General features: G+C 38.8%; 1 protein-coding gene across 1 annotated transcript; it reads left to right on the top strand.

Annotated features, from left to right (window-relative positions):
* The first annotated feature begins 11716 nt into the window (after positions 1–11716).
* On the top strand, positions 11717–17148 carry LOC142334515 (uncharacterized). The gene has a single exon (XM_075382613.1). The coding sequence runs from the start codon at positions 11760–11762 to the stop codon at positions 16926–16928; it is 5169 nt and encodes a 1722-aa protein (XP_075238728.1). The 5' UTR covers positions 11717–11759; the 3' UTR covers positions 16929–17148.
* The last annotated feature ends 459 nt before the right edge of the window (positions 17149–17607 follow it).

Raw genomic sequence — 17607 nt, 5'->3', positions numbered from 1 at the left:
TTAGCACAAACAGGAGTCTTGACAAAATTTTTTATGCCAGCGTTCAATCGAGAGGAAATATCACTCAAAACTTTGCAAGTACACTGAGAAATTTTGTGATATTCGAATCATTTTGGAAATGAAAAACCGAACAATCATGCTTCCCAACGCTGAAACCATCTTTTAACAGAAATTTGACATGGCTTTAAGATTGCATGTAAGGGATGCAGATCCATCTGTGTCGGCCGAGCCAGCTAACATGTTAACATTAGAAATTCAAAACATCAAAAAAGATTCTTTGTGGGACAGTGGGACAGGACCCTGCTGAATATTTTGGTATGCCACGTCCCTTGAAAATACAGGTGACAAGACTCCCAGCCGCTTAGCTTTCTATATTGACAACATCAGAAAAATGAGATTGAAATGACTATACATAGAATTTTCAACGCAAACAGTGATTGAAATCTTTTTGATACAGCTCCAAATGGAACAAGAGATCTTGTCAGACAAACAGTATCTAACTGAGTGATCACAGATATTGATTGATGAAAAGTTGGACAAAATAATCACACCAGGCAAAGTGTCATTATCCCGAGATAGAAAAATATCTAAACACAAACAAGAGTCCCGACACAATTTGTTGTGCCAACGTTCAATCGAGAGGAAATATCACTCAAAACATGCCAGTAGACTCAGAAACTTTGTGATTTTCGAATCATTTTGGAAATGAAAAATTGAACAACCATGCTTGCCAACGCTGAAACCATCTTTTAACGGAAATTTGTCATGGCTTTAAGATTGCATGTAAGGGATGCAGATCCATCTGTGTCGGCCAAGCCAGCCGGTTTGTTAACACTAGAAATTCAAAACATCCAAAAAAATTCTTTTTGGAAAAAATGGAATAGCACCCCGTTGAATATTTTGACACGGTGCCCATTTTTGAATGCAACATTTTCGATGCACGTCGCGGGCTTGAAAAACTGATGACAATTGAATTGATTTTTAGGAAAACAATAAAATTGCCTACAAACACGCGCGGTGATTGCCAGGGACGAGAGTTAAATACAAAGTATTAGTCAAAACGTAATTAATTTGACTTCCGAATTTCAAAAATTATTTTGGCACAAAGAAGAAAAAAATGTCAATTAAAAATAAAATGACTTACAGAAACGAACGTTTTCGAACATTGCGTTCATCGTCAGGTGTAAAAATCAAATAAAATCTTTCACGGAGTATATTAACTTGTCTTCGACTGTACTTCTAAGCAATGAGTCAAAATAACAGCAGTTCTTGAAACTAATTACAATTAAAATCCCATTTGCTACATTTTATCTGAATTTTTTACCCCAAAATTTTTAATGAGACTTCTCATTGGTGTGCGATGCTGTTCATTTTTGGGAATTTTCGCTGTATTTTTTCCTTCGTAACTATTTTTTCCAACGTCTCATTAACAATACTGTAAAACCATTCAGTTGCTACCTGATTTTATGTCTAGATCTACTTTTTCTTCAAAGCTACAGGATTGCAAAGGATTGCCCGGCACTGGTTGCTTTGAAAATCCTATGTGCATGTCCTTAGATCACATTTTTTCTGTTGTAACTGTTCACAGCGACGTAATTATAAGATTATGCCGGTATAAGTCGACTTTTGATGCCAATGACAGCTAATATTTCTATATTTGTTTATGGTTATGATTTAAAAAAGGGTTGTCAATTTAAAACTTCCTTACGAACGTTTCAAAACGCTTAGTTCATGGTCAGATTATAAACAATACAAAATGCTAAAAATGAAAAGCCTGAAAAAAAATGCAAATCACTAAAATTAATCATTCATTGAAATTTAAAACGAATTTTTACATTTATAAAATTGTATCTACAAAACTTTTACATCTGAGTAAAAATACATTTTCGGCCTAACTTTAGGGTTATGTTTAGATCAACGAATGCCAGGTCCCTACAACCATTCGTTGTCGGGCATGTATTTTGGTACATGTTAATTCGCAACACAAGATAGGACTGAGGTTAAAAATTCCCTTTCAAGAAATTAAAACAAAGTATCCAGCAATTTTGAAAACTGAGATAATAATTATGTTTTATTGGGTGTATTGAATGTAAATAAAATGTTCTAAATGCTCCCCATAAGCTAGATTAACTCGATCATTTTTGCACAACTCCCCATAAGACTTTTTTCAAAAATATAGGATAAGTGTTTTTGCAACTTTCAATATAGAATTAAGGTTATTGCAACTTTTGAAACTTTTTAATTTTCATAGAATAAGTGTTTTTGCAACTTTTAACTTTATAGAATAAACGTTGTTGCAGCTTTTGGCTTTTGCCATTTTCAGAGCATTAAAAACTAAATTGAATTGTTTAGACATATTCTGACTACCGAGACGCCGGTTAATGCGAACAAAAATTTGACCCTCCCTAAAACCTCCAAAAAAGTGCCCCCAAGCCCAAAACATGAAAAATCAGTTAGACCGCGAATGCGTGCAGCCGCAAACAAGCACCCCATTCCGTCCTCCCTCAAACGACCCATATGAACCGACCATTTCCGATGATAGCATAGAATTGGGTATAGAGATAGATATGGACCCAAATCCACAAAATGAAAAATGGTACCACTTTTTCTAAAACCCGAAATCGCGCCCCTGACGCTGGCGAAAAAACTGAAGCCGCTAGTAAACGCCCTGATGTAGAGCAACAAAAAGTGAACACTAATAACCAACGAATTGTTTAGATTAATTTTGAGGGAGAGAGACCTCGACTAGATACTTTTGCCAACGCCATGATCAAACTTACTAACCAACGAGACCGGGCAGTGTAAGAGAAATGCCAATGGGAAATTGCATCTCCATGAAACCCAAAAATAAAGAAGCATCGAAATTGCTTACACCACAGAACATCATACAAGTTTTTCAAAAGTACAAAGTTAAAATTAACTCAAACAACAACAAAAGCCGAGAAAAAGTAACTCCGTGCTTTGTGATCACAAAAGTTTCGCTAGATGTAAGCCTAAACGCAATTAAAGAACCACTAAATGAACAAGGAATCAAATCTTAAAAAGTATTTAGGGTCAAAATCAGCGTTACAAACCAAGAAACAAGACTAGTTAGAGTCCTTACTAAAGTCGAAAACCAAGCAAAAAAGCAATAACAAATGGGTAGTTCTGTGTCTACAAAAATTCAAATGTGAACTAACAAAACAACAAACAAAAGTAGTGCAATGCTTCAAATGCCAAGCACATGGTCACATAGCAGCAAACTGCGATAACATGCAAGGATGCTCGAAATGTGGTGGACACCACCACGTCAAAGATTGCAACCAAAATGAACCTTGCTGCGCAAATTGCAATGAAAAGTACAGCGCTGCCTATAAAGGTCGCCAAAAGTATAAAGAAGCAAAAGTAAAAGCACGCGCTGCATCATAAGCAGAGGCTCTCAAAAATAAACCAGAGAACAAGGACAAAGAAAGAGCGCAAAAAATAGCAAATGAAGCTCAAACACAAATCAAAAACTATCTCGAGAGCACGCTATCGAGTCACTTTACCAAACTAGAAAACAAAATTGAACAAATAACAAAAGTTGCAAATGAGTGACTTAGAATCGACCTCCAGAGTCAAATCGATCAATTAAATAAAAACCTACAAAATACAATGAAAATAAATGAAAAAACGAGAGAAAATATCAGGAAAAACATCATGGAGGACGTCATAAAAGTGTTATGTGAAATATTAAAAGACAACAAAATAACAGTAGATGAGTTGAAAGTGAGACACAAACTAAATAAACTCAGTGAGAACATAACTAAAAACCAGAACTCCCAGCAATAAGAGAAACAACGCCTTAAAACAACTTCAAAATCAAAACCGTTTAAAACAAAAAACAAAATGATTAAAAAAAAGAAAAATCACAAAAAACACTTATAGTCACGCAACTAAACTGTCGCGGACAAAATAAAAACAAAATAGAAATGTTAAATATATTGGAAAAAACCCAAGCTGACATAGCTTGCCTGAACGAAACTAACTTAGGTAAGAAAAACCACCCAAAGCTAGAGGGATATATCCTAGCAGGAAACACAACACAGCCGCTTAGGATCTGCAATCTACATCAAACACCGATTAAATTACCAATTTAAAGAAAAAAAAACTTATAAATCAGAGACCAAACTAACACAAGAATGTATTACAATAAAAGTACTTGGACTCTGCGTAACAAACATCTATGTATCACCACATTCAGAAAAAAGAACGGATCTAATCACAAAAATAGCAAACAACGAAGGCCACTTAATCACTGGTGATATTATTATAAAACACCCAATGTTTGGAGCCAATGACCTAACCACTAAAAGAACGGGAAAATTAATTGAACAATTGTTTGATGAGGAAAACTATATAATACTAAATAATTATGATTGCACACACAAAGATGGTGGAACACTAGATGTACACCTAGCTAACACTAAATTCACAAGCTTATTCGATAATATTTATGTCTTCAACGAAATTCCTCGTGATCACTACCCAACTGTTAGCACCTATAACATAGACAAACCAATCGAGTCACACAAAAGTTAACTGGCAAAAGTACAAAAATAACATCTTGCACAATTCTAATGACCTAGATAGAAACATAACAAACAAAATAGACTTAGAAGAAAACATAGACAAAATTACACAAAAAATTCAAGCTGCATACAGAAAGAGCATATATGTCAACAAAATCATAGCCACAAATCACCAATTCAAAAAACTGACAAGAGAAAAACATAAGTGAGAAAAAAGGAACAAATTGAGAAGAAACGACGAAAGAAACACAACCCAACACCAAACAATATGCAATAAGATCAATGTACTGACAAAAGAAATTAAAAAAATAAGTAAAGAAAACACAACAAGACAACAAATGAAACTAATTGACAAACTAAACCAAGCAAAGAAAGGTAATAACTTCTGGAAAGCTGCAAAATTATTAGTCAACCAAAATCAGAAACACAACGAACAATTACCAATGAATAATCAGGAAGCTGCAGTTGCATTCGCTGAAAAACTAAAAACAACAATGAAAACAAACGAATCAAAAACACATAAGGGAAAAGATCGCGAGAAAATTGTTTCACTGAAATTAGGAGAAATCAGCTTTAAGGCAATCAAACTAAGTGAATATGAATGGATCCACACAGAAGTAAAACCTTCAACTCTCAAAAATTTAATAGAAAATCGTAAAAATACTGCACCAGGACATGACGGAATAAGCTATCAAATGATAAAACAACTACCATTAGAAACATTGGAAAACCTTTCACAAACAATTGAAACAACCTTACAATTAGGACATGTACCAGCCCAATGGAAAATTTCAACCGTAACAAAAGGAGAAAAAGATCACAAAACTTTAAAAGGATACAGACAATTATCATTAACATCTTGCCTCTTGGTAAGCCACTGTGAAAAATTAAACTTGTTCGGTGATCAACAAAGTGCCTACAGATCTGGCAGATGCACAACAGATAATCTTCTAACCCTAACGGAAAAGGCAACAACAAGCTTTAAATGGAAATGTGCCACAGCTGCTGCATTCTTGGATTTTAGAACAAGCTTTTGACTCAGTATGCTACGAAGGTATCTTATAAAAGCCAATTGAGGTTAACACACCATGGGGGATCAAAAAAATGGACTAGCAGCTTTCTAAGTAACAGAACAATCAAAGAAAAATACAACCGAGCAATTTCCAAAAACTTTACACCCGAAGCATGGGAGCATAATCAGCCCAATCTTGTCCAATTTGTATGTAAGCGAACCAAAATGTAAAGATACATCAATTTCACAATATGCAGATGACATCGCAATATACCACACACAAGAAAAACAAGAATTAGCTACTAAACATTTACAAATCGGAATTAAACACTTAGAAAAATGGTGCAACAAATGGAAAATACTCCTCCACGCGGGAAAAACCGTATACATCATCTTCACTAGACAAATACTGAACATAAACCTAAGACTAACTGTAGGGTCAAAAGACATCAACGTCAGCAAAGAAGTAAAATTTCTTGGACTTGATCTCAATTATAAATTGACGTGGACAAGACAAGTAAACAAAATAGTCAAAAAACGCAACAAAGAATCAACATGCTAAGACACCTAAAATCAAAAAACATAAAATCTAATATTATTATGTACCTTTATAAAACAATGGTAAGACCCCTACACATGTATGAAAATGCAGCTTGGGCAAATGTATCGAAAAATGATCTCAACAAGATACAAAGAGAACAAAATAAAGCCATAAGACTTGCATATAACTTACCAATGTGGACAAGTGTAGATGAACTACACCAAATAGGAAATTCAGAAATAGTAAGCACAACAATCCAAAAATTAAGCTCGGAATACCTTGCAAGGGCTATAAAACGAAAAAAGAAATTAAAAACATAATAGAAAAACATTTAATAACTTGGAGCCAGATCAAAATGTTTCAAACTACTTTGCAAAACATTCTATAAAGGAAAAAAGAAAGGAATAAAAAGTAAAGGGCAGATAGGGAAAACCAAAAACTTACGCAAAACTGTAAAACAAAGGATAAAAACAAAATTCAAAACAAAGATGGATGCGGATGTCTTCGGGTATGACTGGAGGCGTTAGTTGAAGCCACTAAAAAGGAAAAAGAATAAAAACAAACAAAATTAGGGTAAAATTTAAAACACAGGTGGATGCGGATGTCTTGGGTTATGACTCGAGGCGTTAGCTGGAGCCACTAAAAGTGATAAAGAATAAAAACAAAGTGAAAAAGAATATAAACAAACAAGATTTGGACAAAATTCAAAACAAGGGTGGATGCGGATGTCTTGGGTTATGACTCGAGGCGTTAGTTGAAGCCACTAAAAGGGAAAAAGAATAAAAACAAACAAAATTCGAACAAAATTCAAAACAGAGGTGGATGCGGATGTCTTGGGTTATGACTCGACGCGTTTGCTGAAGCCATTGAAAGTGAAAAAGAATAAAAAACAAACAAAATTTGGACAAAATTCAAAACAAGGGTGGATGCGGATGTCTTGGGGTATGACTCGAGGCGTTAGCTGAAGCCACTAAAAGTGAAAAAGAATAAAAACAGAGTGAAAAAGAATATAAACAAACAAGATTTGGACAAAATTCAAAACAAAGGTGGATGCGGATGTCTTGGGGTATGACTCGAGGCGTTAGTTGAAGCCACTAAATGGGAAAAAGAATAAAAACAAACAAAATTAGGGCAAAATTCAAAACAAACAAGATTTGGACAAAATTCAAAACAAGGATGGATGCGGATGTCTTGGGGTATGACTCGAGGCGTTAGCTGAAGCCACTAAAAGTGAAAAAGAATAAAATCAAACAAAATTCGAACAAAATTCAAAACAGAGGTGGATGCGGATGTCTTGGGGTATGACTTGAGGCGTTAGCTGAAGCCATTCAAAGTGAAAAAGAATAAAAACGAACAAAATTAGGACAAAATTCAAGTCAAAGGTTGGTGCGGATGTCTTGGTGTATGACTCGAGGCGTTAGCTGAAGCCATTCAAAATGAAAAAGAATAAAAACAAACCTAGGGCAAAATTCAAAAAACACACTGCCGGAGCTAAACTCTGGTTAGGTTTTTCTTTTTTCCTTTTTTTTGTGCTTACATATATGTATGTGTGCCTGGATGCCTAATATGTAACGAATGGATAGACCTCGCATCAAGAAAGATCGGTGTGGGAGACTAGACTGATCATGGGAATCAATCTAGGTCTTGAAGCTGATCTAACCCCAGAGTACCAGTAATGGAGGGCAGCATGATCGAGGGAACCATTCTTTGGCCTCGATGCTGACCCAAACTCTAACAACACATTGCACTCAACATGGTTTTCTCCTTTTTTAGAAATAAATGACACCACAACAAAAATATAGAATAAACGAAAGTACAGCTTTCAAACAATGCAATATCTACGTAGAATACACACCACTAACCACACCACCCAAGAGGGGAAAATTGAGTTCTAACTTGAATTTTTGTTTTTTTTTTAGCGCGCACCCACAGATCGCAGAAAGAAAGGACCGAAACTGCTGATGACTGATCAGTCTGGGAGACTAGACTGATCACGGGAATCAGTCTAGGTCTTGAAGCTGATCTAACTCCAGGGTACCAGTAAGGGAGGGCCGCATGATCGTGGGAATCATGCTGAGGCCTTGATACTGGCCCCATACTCTAACTCCAGGGCACCAGTTAGGGAGGGCAGCATGATCGCGGGAATAATGCTGAGGCCTTGATACTGGTCCCACACTCTGTTCCCGCTTGGCAACAACCACTCATCCCCGCAAGGGCGAAAATAACCGCCTCAATAAGAAGTATAAACTACAAACCTTTGTACTCTCAGAGCACAAGCCGGCTGCTCGTCCTCTCAAAGGGAGGGCGGGCTGTTGGTGGTGCACTGGGGGTGCCTCTCTTCTTTCCTTCTTCTTTTTCTTTTCTCTTTGTCTTTTCCTTCGTTCTTCTCTAAAGACCCTACTCATTCACCGTCTCCCCCACTCCCTCTCTCCCAAACTCCCTCTAAGACTCACTTCCTGACACCCCACGCCCCTCCGTTCTTCCACAAAGCATAACAAAGACCGACGAAACTCCAAAACCAAGTATTCCTTCCAAACCAACCTCCCTGCCTCCTTCCTTCAGACAAGTACCCAATATAAACCACAAGAAAACAAGGAAAATACGAAAACCAAATGCAAACCAAAGTGAAACCGCGGTTTAAAAGGTGGTGTAAACTACCACCTGAGAAATGGCAATTAGCGGTTCACTGCTAATTGAACACATTAGATTTGCAATTTTTTTGTAAATAAAATGTGCTAAATGCAACTCGAACTGCAAAATAATGTAAAGGAAACCAATTTGTCAAATTAAAATTACTTCCAATATTTAAAACAAACTTTTTCGAACTTTACGTTCATCGTCAAGTTAAAACTGTTTTACAAATTGTTAAAGGATAAAAATGAATATGTATTTACATTTGTCTGAGACGACAATTAAAATAATTCTAGGAACTATTCTACAAAATAAATCAAAAATTTTTCTCTCTATACAAAATTTAGCCTATTAACATTTCATATCTACATCTGTTGTCAATTTATTTAAAAACATTCCTATTCCGGATTTTTTGATTTTGGCCATGTTCTTGTATTTTTAGGGTTATTCCGAATTTGCCCTAACCATAAATATCCCTCTTGTGGAGGTTTTGCAAATTTCGTTTTGTCATGCACAAAATTTTTTTTGCCCTATGTATTCTCATCTAGTCAAAATTATGATTTGAATTAATATTTTAGCGTGAGTTCCCTCCCCCTATATTCATCGCGTGTGTTTATTGCCGGCTTCAGCTTGCTGATATATATAGCTTCGATAATCATTAGTTTTTCTACTGTCCGACAGGCGTCGAGAATTCTTCTTTCAATGTCATTCGTGCGTCACGACATTCAACCAGATGTTGACCCACCTGTGAATCCTTCTTTTGATGTTCTGTTATCCTTGTGGTAACATGCAGGCTTGTTTGCCCAACATAGATGGATCCGCTTCCATTACATTTAATCTCATATAACACGTGGGATTTCAGGTCTCTATCGAAAGATGATTTCAGGGTGGGGAGAAACGATCTTAATTTCCGCGTTGTAAAAACTACTCGCAATTCGCATAGTTTATTAAGTTTGCTTGCAAAGTTTTGTGTAAGGTTGCCTCTGTATTGTATAAAAATAGTTGGCTCATCAATAGATTTAGTCTTGCTTTTTTGATGCTCTTTTGGTGTTGTTCTTAATTGGTCTTTCCTGCCACTTATTATCTTTTCTAGAGTCTGATTCACTATTTTTGAAGACCATCCCTCTGGATATTGATTTTTGGTCCAGCAAGTTTTGTTCTGTTCAAGAGCCTGATCGAAGGCCAACCAATTAGAGGTTGCATTAAAAACCCTGTGACCCGGCCCTTGAATCACATTTTTCTTATGCTGAAGCGGTGCACAGCTGCAAAAATTCAGTATTATTCCAGTGTCAGTTGATTTTTGATACCAATGACAGGTGATATTATTTTTGCTGCTCACATTTACGTTAATGTCAAGAAAAGCCAAATCCCCATCCATGTTCACTTTTTCTAAGGTAAAATGCAGGTTGTTGTGTAATGAGTTTGCAAATTTTAAAGATAATATCATTCACATACCTTTTAAACAAGTTCATCTTATCATGCCCCACTGTCTGTTGATTGCTGCAATGATCATGCCCCACTGTCTAACTGTAAATATTTTCGTTATTTCAACTCATTTTGTTTTTTTTTCATTCCAAAAATCGGATGGATGAAGTTATTGGCAAATGTATATGCTTTGTAAACCAGTTTATTTGGTTGCAAAATTAATTTCAAATAAACATGACGTTGAACGCAAAGACGTTCGTTTCTTTAAATCAAATTATTTTTCCACTGAAAATTTTTATTTCTCTGCAATTTCGATTTTGTATTTATCGAATGTCGGCCTGATGCACCATTCTTTACTAAATGCCACTCATACCCTTTATCGGTCTTGGAGAAGCCCATTCATGAAAATCTGGAAATGCTTCCTTAGCTCTTCTGAAAATTTTAAAATTAAGATCTAAAATACGCGGAACGAGTTTTGGAAATTGAAAAAAGTAGTTTTGTTCCGCTCGTGCTTGCTTGCATGAGAGGAGCAAGGCTGTCTGCAACACGCACAATAAAGCAACCAGCGACAGAAAGCTCTGAAAGGAAAAGGTGACACACTGAAAATCAATAACATACTTTCGGACGATAAGTTTCGCACTCTTACGCAGCGCAATTGTCTCAGAGGTTGCAATACTTAGTGTTGTAACCGATGTTGATAATACTTAGTGTTGTTGTGCGGGAAGGGAGACTAGGCTCATAGATAGCATATTACTATTTTGACGCGGCTCATAGAGCCTAGCGGTGAAATACATGGTGTAAGTTTGAAAATTGGTGTAAGTTTGAAAATTGGTGTAAGTTTGAAATACAATGCGTTTTGAAAAATCTTTGGATCCCTAGCCTTTGGATAATTGAATTAATGAATGGATCTAGTTTTTGTCTGCTGTAATATAGCCTGTTACGTGAATTTACCGAGCGCAACTGTCGCTGAAGTGTTAAATGCCACTTTAGTGGGAGCCAGGTGGGAAACTATTAGACACAGAAAAATGAAATCGACTGGTAATAATAGATCAATCGGTTTTTGCCAGCTATATCTACCTACTTCATTTAAGGATAGAGCTGGTCAGCACTATGAAGAGCAATTGACACCTTTTAAGAACTGATCAACAACGGTATTAAAATAAGTCACAATAGTGTAAACTAATCGTTTCTGATTATAACTTGTGCTCGTATTAAATAGCGAATCTTTTCCGTTTGTGCCCTCCAGTTCGTTATGCGCCCCCAGATACAGAGCATGTGCTATTACATAGTAAATCTATGTAAAAAATATGGCAAGTGCGTCTGGGAGGAGCAAATTATATGCGCCCACTAAGCTGGGGAGGCACAAACGGAAAAGATCCTAAATATCAAAGCTGCTAAAATGGAAGTCAACTTTTCATCTGCGAAGGAATTTGTTTAAAGTAAATGATTATAACTAGGCAGCTCTACGTTTGTAGTTGTTGTTTGGATTTTATCCATGGTCGAGGGGATCTTTCCCAAATGGTCGTATTGACCTGCAGTTCTGACAGTCGCACACTAACTGTAGTACTGGCTTCAGAAGACTAATGTTTCCTTGGTGACCATGGACTTAGATCTATTTTGCCCAATTTGTCTAGAATCCCTTACGGAGGCTGATAGCATAGGTCTTCCGGACTCTTGTGCACACGCTTTTTGCTCAGAATGTATTATTGCCTGGTCTAAATGTTCATCCAGCTGTCCAATCGACCGACTGGATTTCGTTCAGATATCTGTCAAAGAGCTGGACGGCCATGTACGAGAAATTCTGAATGTCAGCGATCTTCAAAAAGACAATGATATTGGTTCTTCGTTTGTTGATAACATCGTATGTGAGATCTGTCGCGATTCTTCTAATGAGAATGTTTTATTGTTATGCGATGGCTGTAACAAGGGTTTCCACTGTTATTGCCTCGATCCACCATTGTACGAAGTGCCGTTGCGTGAATGGTTCTGCGAATCTTGCAATGAAAGTGAAAGTCAAGAGATGGTAATAATGTTAATGTCCTCGGAGCCAGGGCCATCATCTGCGCCCCCACCTTCTCTTAGCTCTCCGCACACTAGAAGGTCTCAAAGGCTTCGTAAGCGTCGTGATGTACCTCGTACGCGTTTCGTTGAGCGAATCCGTCAATATATTCAGGTTTCAAGGGAGTTTGCTTTTGATTCGGACGACGACCAGGGAGGTTCCAGATCGTCAAAGGGACGCAAGAAGACGCGGTCCCGAGCTGGAGGATCAATGATTTTAGCTGGTCCTGGTTCAGAGAGTGATGCCAGGAAAAACGCTGAAATCAGGCGAGGTATTGTGGATAATTTAGGTTTGCGGAAAACGCGAGATTGCCCTGGACTCAGTCAGTTTGACATTGTTAAAGGATCTACAGGATCATCAATGAAATCATTCAATAAATTGGACCTAACTGGTAGTCGATGCGCGCCAGTTGCGTCTGACGATGATCTAAATTTAACTCCAACTAAACGCAAAGTGGCTATGATAAAACCAGAAGACACAAACGATTTCCTTGGTTCATTGCTTAAAGAACAAGAGTTTAATAATTTACCTGGATATCAACTAAAAGTAAACGTTGATGGTTTCTTGGCTCGTAAGGAAAAAGACGACGAATCTTTGAAATTCGTACAACCCATAAGACCTCAAAATCGTTCTACAAATGTCAAGACGCCCGAGCTTTTGCATCAGGGTTTGACATTGCCCTTATTTAGAGCTACCGATAAAACACGGGATCATGTGTCTTCAATTGCATGTTTTTCAGAGTCATTCATGACAGAGCCCGTTTTCGACTCCGCTCATCCCGAATGTGGCAGTCCTGAGGAGGAGCTACCCGGAGAAGGCGTTACAGAAAGTTCAGCTTCGGAGGCAGACAAGAGGTCGAATGCTGAAACTGTGTCCGCATTTGATAGTGAGTCGGTTGAGCAGAGAACAGGGGAAGCAATAGAAAGCAGTAACCCAACTGTCAATCAGAGCGAACAAGATGTACACCAGGACGGAAATATAATCCATAGTTGTGGAAATGATGAAGAGCTAGAATTGACAGCTGTAAATCAAAATCAAGTAATTGACGAGACACAGTCTTCCAAAAAAGCAATGAATCAAGCGTTGTTAGATGCAGATGCTCCAGATGGTCAGGATGATGAATTAATTTCAAACAGAAATGATCAAATTTACGATCCTTTTCACACTATCACGCCCCAATCAGAAACAGAAGAACCACTGAAGTCACCACCCAGTAATCAGGCCGGCGAATTTACCGAAAGTCAAGAATTTCACAGAGGAAGCAACCATCAAGAAATTTTGGAGAAACCTATCCCTGAAGTTGACGAGGGTTGTGAAAACATTGAGAATAATGAAGATTTGCGACCTACTGACGTTGAAAGCGAACATCAGGCTTCTCACGGCTCGACTGAGTTGATTAGCAATTTCGACTTTCAACAAGAAGCGAGCATCAGGGAAGCAGCAAACAAAGAATCAGCAGATAAAATGAGCCGTGAAACTGAAAATGGCGAGCAAAGTGATGCCGAATCAAATTTCTCTGGATTTGGAAGCGATGATCTGAACAAGTATGAGCAAGATAATTCGCAAAGTTCGAACTTGCAACCTTCTTTGGATTCACACAGTCCACGCGGAAATTATGAGGAACCTGACAAAATAGCACCTCCAAAAAAATTTGAAGATACGAGTTGTGAAATTTGTGAATGCAACCACGATGAAGCAACCATGTTGCTATGCGATGAGCGAAGCTGTAACAGGGGCTTTCACATGGCTTGTTTGAACCCACCTTTGTTTGACGTACCGGATGGCGAATGGGTGTGTCCTACTTGCAGAAAAAGTAAGGAAGAAGCTATAAAATTTCAGCCGCCTCCATTCAAAAGTCGGAACTCTGGTGAAGTTAGATCATCTGCAAACTCGGTTGCACAAGCTCCATTTAGAGGCTATGAGATACCGAAGAAATCCAAAAATTCGGATTCGAGGCTTTCATTTTCTGATTTGACCTCCGAAGAGCCGTCAGCTGAAGAGTTAGAGAAGTTAGGATTGCCTGTTCAATTCAATATGAACAATCTGTTAAAGAGTCAAGAGAACGAAGATGGTCCATTTGGTCGGGATCCCGAGGGTCGGAATGATCGAGCCGTTTACGAGGGTCGTTTCGACTACCACAGTAGAGGTTGGAATTTTGGAAGACCACCGCTGGGAGGAGGGCGTGGAGGCCGCTGGGAAATGGATAGGGGTAATCGTGGTCCTCCATTTGATCGTAATAGGGGTGGTGGAGGTTTTGGTGGTCGCTTTCCTGGCGATAGAGATAAGGGCGATTTCAGGAATCGAGATGGTTTTCGTAATTCCAGATGGGGTAATGAGCAGAAAAATGAATTTCCGTTTACAAATACTACGGCACCGCCATTTCACCAACCGCAACACAGGGAACCGCCGTTAGAATTGGTGCCTAATTCCACTGAGCAACAAGAGCAAATAACTATACCTGAGCAGAACATTGAGAAAGCGGGTGAAGACCCTATTTTTCCACCTCAAGAAAAACCCGTCACCGAGCAAGAAGAGGACACAAAGACAACCGATACCCCAGCTGAGTTAGACTGTCCTCCAGCTCAGAGGGCTGACATTGAAGAAACAACAGTAGTAGCAGGTCCGTCTCGGAAAAGGGAACTTTCAAATGATAAACCGAAAGACAAGGAGGACAATAAAGAGAAAACAATCAAGGAATCACGGCGCAGATCACGAAGTAAAAGCTCAGAAAGTAGGAAACGCAAACGCGATCGGAGCTCTTCCCGGAAGCGCTCAGACGAAGGTGACAGGCGCAGGGATCGTCGGAAGAGTCGAGATCATGATCGTCACCGCTCGCGGAGAAGCCGAAGTAGATCTAAAAAACGATATGACTCGGACAGACACAGTCGGCACGATGACAGACGATCATCGCGTGATCATCGGAGTCGCGATTCTCGGCACGACCGAAATGACGATAGACGATCGAGTCGTTATGACGACGACAGACGACGAAGTGACTATAGTCGTAGTAACGAACCATCGAGGTCGGAAATAAGTACTTACGATCAGCCAGGATCTTCTGTGCAAACTCCGGGAGACCTAAATATCGGCGCAAACGATCAAACTCCTAATCCACAGGTTACACCTACGAAGGACGAGCAGCAGCCGGAACCGGTCTTGCAAATGGATGCCCCGCCGGAGGTCCCGCAGATGGTAGCTCCTCCAGATTTTGGAGGCTTTCAACGGCCATTTGGTGGGTTTTCACATCGATTTGAAGGAGAGCGTCCACGTTTTCGATCCAGTTTTACACCTATTCAGAACCGTTTTCAGCGTCCTCCGAGGCAAGGCTTCAATCCTCGCTTCCCAGATGCGATGCCACCTTTCAACGCAATGCATAATGCGCCCTTGCCTGATCAACAGTTCAACTCTTTACTGGGTCAAGGATTAAACGCAAGGTTCATGTCACCTGACTTAATGAGGGGTGCTTTGCCAAATGCACTAAATGGCAACCTGGCTTTTCCAAATCGATTTCCAGGAGCAGCAATCAACTCTCCTCAAAATTTATTAAATACTCGTTTGCCCTTCCCATTCAACAACGCAGCTGCAAACAATGTTAATCCTCTAGGTCCTCCAGGTACAATTGATCCTAACGTCCTGCAACAGTTTGCAAACACTTTAGCGAACAATGCTACTGCTTCTACACAAAGTGTTCAACCAATTGATGATGTACAGAAACTAATAAACAGCCAGGCGAACATCTTACAGGTGCAACAACAACAACAACAGCAGTCTTCTCAGGATGCAGTAACGGCAGCTGCTAACTCAACCGCACAAACGAACGTAGCAGCATTGTTGCGACAAATTGAATCAAATAAGCTGCTCCAGTCTGTCACGTCACTTAACACTCCCGATAATTCAGCTCAACTTTTCCCCACCTCTCCTAAACAGTTGAATCCACCGCCTGTGCAGGACTCGACTCCGGAGCCTCCTATTGCACAGCAGAATACAGTAGTGGGCACAAGCATCTCGCCGATTTCTATATCCCTCGCCAAGGTACAGTCAAATATGCCCATGATAAACAGCATTTTGGAGACCCATTTTCAAAATCAACAGCAGCCTCCAGGTGTAACTCCTAACCCTTTGCAACAGATATTTGGTGGAAATACGTCTTTTCCCAGTCAGAACTCGTCGCCAGAATTGGTCGAAATGGAAGACTCAGTTGTTTCTCCGCGAGCTGATTCGAAGCCAGAGAAAGAATCGGTGCCATTTTTGGATCAATTGGTGCGTAATGTGACATCGCCAACTATCCCTTTCATGTCTGGAGCCGATGACTCTGTCAAGTCTGAAAATGCACCAAGTAAGCCACTGGTGAAACCAGTGATTCCTAAGTTAGACTCAGATGACGAGAAGAATTCAGACATCGAGGCGTCTGCTAATGAAATGCAACTGAAGAAAAAGATGACAGATCGCTCGGAGTTGCAAACGAAGGTCGCGGATTTGGTGAAGGGGCTTTTGATGCCACACTTCAAAAAGAAAACAATAACGAAAGACGAGTACAAAGATATTATGCGCAAGTCAGTTAATAAAGTTGTGAAGCGGGGAAGCACTGGTAGCAGTCAGTTGAAGGAAGAGAAAATAGGGAAACTTGTGAATGCGTATGTTGATCATTACAAGGTGAAGCGGAGCAAAGGTTCGAAAGCTGCGGCTGCTGTTGTAGATCCAGATTTTTGAACCTCATCAAACTGAAAATACTTTTTGGAGGATATTTACTTTTTGGAATAGACTTCAAGACCAGATTGCCAATGAACTCAAGTTGCAGATTGAGAAGGTAGTGCCGTTGATGTTTCTTATTGTTGAAGTTTACTTACGATAATATATTGAAATTATTCGGTACTGCAGATTTCAGTTATTTCTTATTCGTGTTCCCTCAAAATTCAAAAATACCCTTGCAGATGTTTTTGGGCTATCCGAACTAGATCTGGAAAAAAACAAATTCATAATAGATTTCTGACTATCTGTGAAGTTGTAAAATAATGTCAGGAAAAGAAAATATTTATTGCCAAAATTATTTCTGATTTCAAGATCAATGAAATACACGAACATTTCCCCAAATATCCGATTTCAATTATTCTTAAGAACCCGCCATTATCAGCGCTGCAAATTGTTTCGACTCCATCTGGAATAATTTTTGCAACTTACGAGCGACGCTCTTATTAGTGTTGAGCCTTGCAAAGCTGTTCAAAAATTTAACGCAGTTTCAACACCAAGTGAGTATTTGGGTAATTTTGATCCCCAGCTTAACTGTCTTGCCTACAACCAAAAACCTATTATTAATATAAGATTGGAATTTGAAGAGTAATCAAGCAAACAAGGGTAATCACGAGTGAAAGTTAATACTGTAATCCGTTCG

This window comes from Convolutriloba macropyga, chromosome 2, assembly GCF_964194025.1.
Source record: "Convolutriloba macropyga chromosome 2, txConMacr16.3, whole genome shotgun sequence".
NCBI classification, from domain to species: Eukaryota; Metazoa; Xenacoelomorpha; order Acoela; family Convolutidae; genus Convolutriloba; species Convolutriloba macropyga.
Note: the sequence above shows the minus strand (reverse complement) of the source record. Positions and strands in the feature narration are given on the sequence as shown.

Excerpts from the sequence above, each read along its gene's own strand:
- LOC142334515 (XM_075382613.1), top strand. The coding sequence starts at position 11,760 with ATGGACTTAGATCTATTTTGCCCAATTTGTCTAGAATCCCTTACGGAG.